The sequence below is a fragment of the Cibotium barometz genome, chromosome 7 (assembly GCF_041138505.1).
Source record: "Cibotium barometz isolate CiBa-2024 chromosome 7, ASM4113850v1, whole genome shotgun sequence".
In the NCBI taxonomy this organism is placed as follows: domain Eukaryota; kingdom Viridiplantae; phylum Streptophyta; class Polypodiopsida; order Cyatheales; family Cibotiaceae; genus Cibotium; species Cibotium barometz.
This window is the reverse complement of record NC_141052.1, coordinates 43081200-43090918: the sequence shown is the minus strand read 5'-3', so window position 1 is coordinate 43090918 and position 9719 is coordinate 43081200. Positions and strand designations below refer to the sequence as shown.

The 9719-nt window shown below is 43.7% G+C and overlaps 1 protein-coding gene across 1 annotated transcript; it reads left to right on the top strand.

The window, feature by feature from the left end:
* Positions 1–923: 923 nt before the first annotated feature.
* Positions 924–1424, top strand: LOC147637042 (germin-like protein 1-3). The gene has a single exon (XM_086800995.1). It carries the CDS (start codon positions 924–926, stop codon positions 1422–1424), a length of 501 nt encoding a protein of 166 aa, XP_086657121.1.
* The last annotated feature ends 8295 nt before the right edge of the window (positions 1425–9719 follow it).

Here is a 9719-nt window from a genome sequence, read left to right as displayed (position 1 = left end):
CAAGGGGGTTAATTATGAAAATCACTCATCTTTGAATTTTGAGTATTTAAAATGACCCTAGGTTTTTTATACGAACTTACAAGAATCCAGACAAATCCATAAGAAGAACCCCTTATGTAGATAGATCTCTGTATATTTATGTTAAAAAAACATAAATAAAAGAAGTCCCTGCATTGAACACATGTGAGGCTCAACATAGCTTTCCATCGATGAGGAATAAACGAAGAAAACATTGATGAAACTAATGAAATTCTTTCTGCATATATAAGTTGGATCTAGTAGCATAACAACTTAAGGTCGGGATTTTAACTTAGCATATAAGCCTAGTGTTTATCAGCTTGCAGCCTGGCCTAAGCCTGCACTTTGAAGTTGAAGTTGAAGACACAATTCAAGCGAAGGTAAAAGAGTTGGAGAACTTGCTTCTAAGAGTAGTTTCCTCCTGTCAGAGTATAGAACTCACCAGTTGTGTAAGTTTCCTTCTAATTCGGTAGGTTCCTTCTGAATTTAGGAGTTGCATAGAGAAACTTCGAGTGAGTCATCTCATGCCAAGCTCGACAACAAACACAAAATGTAGGGAGGGAGGGCATGCCATCGACCTTAGGAATTTAATACTTGGCCGGTAGGAATAATCTATTTTAGAACTCGAACACTTAAAAACTAACTCTAGGGTAAGGCAAGTAGAAATCTTCAACCTTGCTGGGTCCCTCGCTGTTTTGGATCGGAGTCGGCAGTTGCCGGCAGCTGGCGGGCCATCCCTGGACGCGCTCAACGAGGTCGCCTACGAGGCCCTACCCCCCCTCCCCCCGCCGCCGCCGCCGCCAAAAAAAAAACCAACTATGGCGCCCCTTCCTGTGCTGGTGAGGAGGCAGTTCTCATTGTCCTACTCTTGGCCGGCCCTCACGCCACTTGGGTGAGCGCCGTGGATGAAGGACCCCCTGCAGGACTTCTGCGTGGCCCTCGATTCCACGGAGCAGCAGCAGCATCTGGGCATGCTCACCTTCAACGGGCTGGCCTGCAAGCCCGCCGCCAATGTGCAGTCCTCCGACTTCGCCTCCCCGCAGCTCCGCCAGGCGGCTAACTTCACAGGCGAGCTGGGCGTGGCCGTCAACCTGGCCAGCGCCGCCACCGAGGTGCTCTACCTGGCCGAGGGCATGCTGCTCGTGGCCTTCTACCAGACCATCTATGCCGGTGACCTCTTCGTCTTCCCTCGTGGCCTCGTACACTTCCCGCTCAACCCGCACAAGTCCAAGCCCGCCTTGGCCATCGCCGCCCTCAACAGCCAAAACCCAGGCGTCTCCCAGCTGGCTGCTGCTCTTTTTGCTGCCAAGCCGCCCCTCCCCGACCAAGTTCTCGAGGCTAGCCTTGGCATCGACGACGACGAAGTGCGCCGCCTCATCGCCAGCATAAAGAAGACCCTCACTTAGAGGCATCCAGAGCTTGTAATTGCATAGAGCTTTGTGCCCTTACTATTGTTTGATTGTTTGAAGATCTTAACATTTACTACAATACTTCAATGATTACCTTAGCGTGAAAATATGGCTAAGGCCAAATCTTGTTCGATCATTGGCATGGTTCCACATAATTGATCATCTAAGTAAATATCTCCTCAATCTTTGTAGCATACATAAGGTAAACAAAGCACATATACCTAAAAAGTCCTCTTCGACTATCTCAATACATCTTTGTCAATTTTAATCTCCAAGGTTGTGACTCAATCTTTGACTATCCAAAGCTATCTCTTATGCCATATGATTTGGTCTATTACATACATGGCGAGATTCCTTAAACAAGTGGGTTGGGGGGGGGGGCCTCTGTGGTTCTTGGTGGTGGTGTGAAAATGGCCATAAAGTTCCATCTTGTTTTCCTATTTCTTACCCCATATGAATAGTCCCTTAAATGACTTAAATAAACCCTAAGCCTACAATAAATTTACTTGTTCACTTGCTACGTAGAAGGCACGGAAGGAGGTGACACTTTTCTTATTGTTGTAAGAGAGCCAAAATACTTCTAGTGCACACCTGAGAGCTTGGAGTTGGCTCTATGCAAGTGGGGTTGCTGAAGATACTTTTCTTATTGGAAGAAACGAGTAATTCTAATCCAGAGTTGAGAGCTGCAGTACTTCTATTGCACACAATAGAGACCTTGGAGTTGGCTATATGCGGGTGGAGATAATTAATGGAGCTATGGGGAATGATGATTATCAGACATTACTATTGCAGTGTTGGAGAGGGTTTTTGACATGCACGCATTGATATGGGTGTTATGGTCATTGGAGATGGTTTTTGACCTGCACGCATTGAGGAGTACAAGGTATGGGTGTTATGGTTGTTGGTGAAGATAATTAATGGAGCTATGGGCAAAGATGACTACTAGACATGACTGCTGCAGTGTTGGAGAGGGTTTTTGATCTACACGCATTGAGGAGTATGAGGTATGGGTGTTATGTTTGTTGGCGAGGGTTTGTGATCTGCACGCATTGAGGAGTATGAGCTCTGGTTATTGTGTCTAGGCTAGGGCAATGTTACTTGAACAATGGTAAAATCACTTTGAATATTATTTTTAATCTAAGACACCGATCATCCGGCTACTTTAGGTACAAAAATATGATCTCATCACAGCATCTTAAGTCTTCGATTTGTTATAATTTATAAGATCTTTTGATATCTTGAATCATTTTAGAACTCATACTTTATAATATCCTAGATTATTTTGAAAGGAATTGATTATCTAAGACCAGATGGAGATTAAATGGTAGAGATCAAATTTTTTGGTGGCATATTCACTCAAATTTTTTTCATGCATTAGTTAATGCCACTGACGTGGCATTAACTAATGCAACACTAAGGCTAAACGAGTCCTTCTCCTCCAGTCTCTCTACGACCTCTCCCTCCTCCTCCCGTCTCTCTCTGCGACCTTCCCCTCCTCCTCCTTCGGTCCCTCTATATGACCTCCGCTCGACTCTCCTCCATCTCTCCCCCCGCGCCCTCTGGCTAGCTATGTCTGCGCCCTTCCTCTCTCTCCCTCCCCCCAGCTCTACTACCGTCTCTCTCTACACCCTCCTCCCACTCTCCTTTCATCTCTCCCACCGCCCCCTCCACCAGCTCTCCTCCATCTCGCTCTACGCCTGTGCTACCGTCTCTCCTTGCGCCCTCCACCAAATATCCTTCCGTCTCCCGGCACCCTCCCTGTTAAAACCCTAAGATCTCTCTAGATAATTGTTATGCAAAAACATGCATAACTCAACCACCCAACCACCCCCAAGCCCAAGGGATGCACACATGAATTATAAACGAAATACATCCTACCTCTACCTTGATGTCCCATACCATCAAGAGGTATAACTCCAATCCAATAGCATGTAGCTATAGTGTGAAACGGTAGGTGAGTAGATATGGACCTCTACATAAGAGACCATAGCCTAAGACACCAAGCCCCCAAGCCTCCCTTGAGTGTGCCCCATGCCCCTATTATATAGGAGGGCCCTCAAGTGACTCTTGACTTTCCATTTCCCATGTGTGACCCTTGGATGCCTGACCCTAACCTTAACCCTTAAGGTTAGTCCTAACCCAACATTAAATAACCCTCGAAAATATTAAATTCTCGAGAAAAAAAATTATCATAATTTTTTTCTAATTTTTCCTAATTTTCTAGGGCCTCAAAATACGATAATTTTGAATTCCACCAAACCTATCTTATGGCATTCCAAACCTATATTTTTCCAGAAAATTTTTTGCAATTTATTTTGCCAAAATACCATTGATATTTTATAAATACCAAATTTTAGGATTTCTAAAAATAATTTCTAGAATATTCCTAATTTTTTCTGAGAATCCCATCGTTCACAAAATTTTCAATTCCGCCCGACAATTTTCAAATCCAATGAAAATTTACAATTTTAATGGATTTTCTAATTTTTTGGGTCAAAAATATATATTTTTAAAGAAATTTGAATGGTCACGGTGCCCGAACGGACAGACCACATGCCAAACACCAACCCCATATTTTTCCAAAATTTAAAATAACCTTTGTCTAATTTTCCATTAATTTTCAAGAATTTTTAAAAAAATTTAATTAACCCCGAACGCATTTAGAATACGAACGGTGAAAAAAATTTGGAATCCCAACGGTTTTCCTAGAACTCCACGCCGGTCTGCACCCTCACCTCAGCCCCGTCCCACGCAGGTCAGTGGGTGGGGGGGGGAGAGAGAGAGAGAGAGAGAGAGAGAGAGAGAGAGAGAGAGAGAGAGAGAGAGAGAGAGAGAGAGAGAGAGAGAGAGAGAGAGAGAGAGAGAGAGATGATGATATTTTATCATCCATAGGAGGACAAATAGTGACCTATGGGACCAAAAACTGATAGAGGGTGTCCACCCTTGGGAGGGAGGGTAGTGTGGCAATTAAGTATATTCTTAAAATGTTGAAAAAGGACTCATGCATAAGTCTTGAGTCTTCGGGGATGAGCCTGTAGTAGTTGTAAAAAAGACTAGTATAGCCCTCTAATCAACGGGGAAACTGAAGTCGGATGTGAGTATAAGCCGAGCAAACAATCAAGAAGTGTTCTTCATCCTGAATTGCATAGGTGTCACATAGGGCACAGATGCGGTTTTCAACTACAACTCCTCCCCATACACCACTTTCAATACTTAGATTGTGAGAGCAGGTATGCGATCCTGCTGACATGGGTATGCTGAGGTAAGGCTGAGTACATTCAGGTGCCAGTTTTCTATAGGTCACCCAACACTCTAGATTGATATGAGTGATATAGTATTGTAGCTTAGCTACTTTCTTTCCATTCTCCCATCATGTGGCTTTTAATGCATCAAGTAGCTATGTGTTGACATCCACATAACACATCTGATCGGGAGGAAGGTCCAAAAGAGATTCCATCATCCACCTACAAAACCATCCTTTAGTGTCCAACACCCATCCCGATGATAGAATCTTGATTTTGATCATTTTTTGTAGTTTGGACCTTTCTTTCCAAGCAAGTCTAGGTTTTCTGTACTCTTCAAGATTGCAGATCTTTGTGATATATCTATAATTTCTTTCCAATGCCATCAGCTCAAGTGGTCTAGGTCCTGCTTCTAAAAGCATGATCGCATAAGGGGTAGAGTCCTTTACCCCTAGGTGCCGATGTAGAATCATCTTATGTACCTTCAATGTCATTCCTGTGGATTGTGATATACTTCCTCCCCAAACTTCCACTCCATAGAGCAATACTTGAGTAACCAATGCATCAAATAAAGCAGCTCTCGGACATGCCATCCACGAGTATCACTTTTTTTGCATTGGTTCTCAAATATATAATAGCTTGCCCACCCAAATTCCAATCTACGCTCAATACATAATCCCCATTTGTGTGTGACTGGCATATCAATACCCAAGTACTTGAACATTTGCACTACCTCTATTGGTTGTCCCATATATGTGAAAATTGGCATAACATTGGGCTGAATTATTTTGAAAACCATCATCTTAGTTTTTTCCACATTCATTGAGAGTCCACTTTCTTTGCAAAAGACCTCAAGAGCCTCAAGAAGGCGTTGCATGGTGGTAGGATCGTATGCGAATAAGACAACATCATCGACATACATAAGAAGCATGATGAGGTGTTTTCCAAGGCATGGCCCATCAAGGCCTTCAGCTTTTGCAATGCTTGATATCATCTCCTCCAATTTGTCAGTACATAATCCAAAAAGTGTTGGAGACAATGGACATCCTTGTTTGACTTCCATAGTACTAAGAAAAGGAGCTGAGAATCCCAAATTTGTCTTTAGTTGGCATTGGACACACTCATATAGTCGTGCTACTACCGCTTTGTATTCTAATGATACTCTTAATTTCTTCATTCTCTCCCAAATTCCTTTATGAGGCACTATGTCAAAATCTTTTCTGAAGTCTACAAAGCAACAATACATCGTGTGGCCTTTTAGTCTACTTTGCTCCATAATAACTCGAGTCACTGTAACAACATGGTCTATAGTACTATGCTTGGGTCGAAAGCCAGATTTCCCAAGTGCCCTTTTCATATGACACTCTGCTCATGAGCTTATTTTTTGCTCCATAATAGTACCAAACATTTTTTCCATCACTGAGCTAACCATGATTGTACGATAATTGGAAAGCTGATAAGCATTCCCTCCCTTGTGAATTGGTTTGATCCAACTCATTTGCCAACAGGGATTTCATATTCACGTGATCACAGCCTTTTTTCTTGTGATCACAGCTATTGTTCACAAATCTCAATGTTCACAAAATTCACAGTTCTCAAATCCTAGAGGGTGGGATGACCTGGTAACCCACAATTGGCCCGCCGGGCTACAAGTCTGGACCGCCGGGCCCGCCGGGCGCGCAGAAGCCCGCCGGGTCCGCCTCCCGACCCGGCGGGCTATATTGTAGTATAAAAGGGTGGTCCAGGGGGTCACTGTTCACAGAATCTTCCTTGTACTTGGTGTCAGTGGTGCTAGTGTGATCAATTTGAGGTAATTTTTAAGTTGAAAGTGTTGGTGTCATTTAATTTTTTGCATACGCTTAAGTTTAACGTTGTTTGTGATGCATGTGCATGTGTCGTTAAATGTTAAGAGGCCCGCTGCAGATGGCCGAGCGATTGGCTAGGTCTGCTGATGTGCACTCTTAATATTTAACTTATGTAGAAGTTTTCGTTGTGGCACGGTATCTGCAAATGGTCGGTTTACTGACTAGGTTTGCAGTTACCAAGTTACAATGCGGCTTTGTTTTTGTTAAATGCTTTGAGAGCCCGCTGCAGATGGCCGGTTTACTGGCTAGGTCTGCTGATGTGCGCTCGTAGCATTTGACATGTGTGATGCTTTGCTACTTAGTACGGTATCTGCAGATGGTCGGTTTACTGACTAGGTCTGCTGACACCAAGCTATGTGGTGAAGTTTGTTTTTGTTATTTGGTTTGATAGTCATCTGCAGATGGTCGGTATACTGACTAGGTCTGCTGACGATGTGTCAAAGCATTTAACTTGTGCCATAGTTTTCATCTTAATGCGATATCTGCAGATGGTCGGTATACTGACTAGGTCTGTTGACGTCAAGTTAAGTCGTAAACTTGTGTTTTGTGTTTGTTTTTGACGATGAATGTGATTATTTAGTTTGCATGACATGAGTCATAAGTGTGTTGGATGTAGAAATCTCTTAGTTAGCTTACAAATAGCATTTTTTGTGGTTATAAATGTTGCAACTATTTGTCAATTATATTGTGCAGATTGATGGCGACGCTTGCACTTACTCCTGAAATCAAGAAATCAATTCGTATCAAACTCGTTACCTTCATTAGTTGCTTGTCACCTAATCACATCGAGGGTATTGTGTCTGATAGGAATCGATTTGAGCAAATATTAGGTGAGGTTGTCCGCGCAGTGAAAAATATCCATGTGGGTGCTGATGGAGCAGCCATCAAGCATTTTGTTACTAGCATTGTGGGCAACATGCCTAGATGCGCTGTTGACCTAGGTGACGACAGACCAGCGGAAACAAATGAATCCAAGCTGGAGTACTTCCACACAAAATGGAAGGTAGAGAAAGAGAGGTCCAAGCGTGCAAAGGCCATAGACACCCAAGCTATCCTGAGCAAGAGAGCTCACAAAGAGCTGGACCGGCCTGCTGATGAACAAGAAGATTTATCATCTGGTGCACGTGAGGTCTCTAAAGGCACCCACTTGCAGCGCACAAAGCATAATACTAACTGCAGCATGACAATTGGGTTGCCTGCAGAGGCCATCATCACAGAAAAGAAGATGGGCTCTGGATCGTACGGCGTTGTACATAAATGCCATATTCAAGGTGTCTCCTGGTTTCCAGAAGGCATTTCTTATTGTGCAAAGCAATTCCTTGGTAGTCGAAGGGCTCAATTGAAGTCTTTTGCTCAGGAGGCTTCAATCGACCTAACCCACAGGGGCATAGTGCGCGCCATTGGGCACACAAGGAAGGAGCCATGGATACTGCTCTTCCCCCTCTTTAATGGGGGAAGTCTTGGAGATATAATGGAGTGTGTTCCGCCTCCTAAGGGGACCCTCAGTTCCATGCTTGCTGCAGGCAAAGGCAACAGATACAAGAAAAAACAAGTGGCTCCTCATGAAATGGAGCGATACAAGTCTTTGATTTTTCATGCTCCCGAGCTTATCTGTGCCCTTGTGAATACCATGGCCTTTGCACATGCTGAAGGGATCATCCACAATGAATGCCACCCCTGGAATATAATGATAGATTTCACCAAAGAAGGGGTGCCACGGGTAGGCATCATTGACTGGGGTCTTGCATTGAGGGATGGGATTGAGTTCAAACCCACAAATATCGCCAACAAAGCAGAGCACGATCAACGCCCCTGGAGAGCCCCTGAGCTCGCAGATGTAAGGTCCCCTTGTCCATGGAGCAATGCATCAGATGTCTTCTGCTTGGCTTGGGTGATTGAAAAGTTTACATTATTTTGTGCTGAGTTTGCAGAAATGACCAAAGTGCCGTGGGTGGGTAAAACTGCCATCCACACAAATTTGATTAAGGAATGGACGGCTGCCTATATGACGCCATCAAAGGAAGATAGGAAGACCATGGCAGATTTTGAGGAGCAATTGAAGAATTTGGAAGTGTCACCTGCTGCATGCTTACGTCCACTATCTGAGATGACACCACACTTATTTTAAAGCCTCTTGTAAATGATATGTTTTGGTTGGCTATCTATTCCATGACCTGCCTTTAATCGACTGACACTATTTTGGTCCCAATTGTTAAATATTATTTTGATCCCAATTCTCTCTCTCTCTCTCTCTCTCTCTCTCTCTCTCTCTCTCTCTCTCTCTCTCTCTCTCTCTCTCTCTCTCTGAGTATTTGAAAATAACAAGTTTGCAATAAATAAACATTGATTTTATAAACTTATACCTAACATCTGAAAATAACTTTAAAGCTATTCCTAAATTAACATTGATTCTATAAACTTAAAGTGTATACATACTTTTTCTCAGATGGCTGATAATAATGAAGCCGCAAAGAAGGCATTTGAACGCTTAAAGCAAATCTCGGGCACTGGCACTGTGAATGATGCGGCACGTATTGCCGGACGCACCTCCAAATGGGCACCGGCCCATGGATTACAGTATGCCCAAGTAAATAAGAATGTGTCCAAAGAGATGGTCAAGAGCATCTGGCCTGACGTCTCCAATGATGCCATAAAAAAAGGGCGCTTGAAGCTAACACAATGTAGTGTTCCTTTAATTATCGAGCATGCGGAGCGCATTTTTGTGGATGTCATGGCCCAACCCATGCATCACGGTGACTGTCCCCTCTGGTTTGCTAAAATGCTATATGCACAATTTGTGCAAAATTCAGTTGTAGACTTTAGCTCTCGACCTCCTCATCTACATGTGGAAGACATTCGGAGTGAGTCAATCACTATGCCTCGAGATGAGTTGCAACTGGCCATTCTTGGAGCCTCAATGGAAGTTCATCACACGGTTGATGAGCTTCAAACTCAAATCAACCAAATTAGAGGCACCCAAGGCCCTCAACAGATGGAAGCAGCACCAGAGCGCGGGCAAGCACCTGAAAGTTCAAGCGCTAGAGATATACTAAGAGAGAACAAGCTCTTGAAGAGACACATAACGCAAATGGAGAAGCAAGGCCATGCAAACTCTCCTATGATGGCATTTGAACACCCGAATAGTTTGGAGCAACCACCTCTACATGGGCACGAAAGTGGCGGAC

Bases quoted from the DNA above. Each gene is read 5' to 3' on its own strand.
- LOC147637042 (XM_086800995.1), top strand. From the start codon at position 924: ATGAAGGACCCCCTGCAGGACTTCTGCGTGGCCCTCGATTCCACGGAG.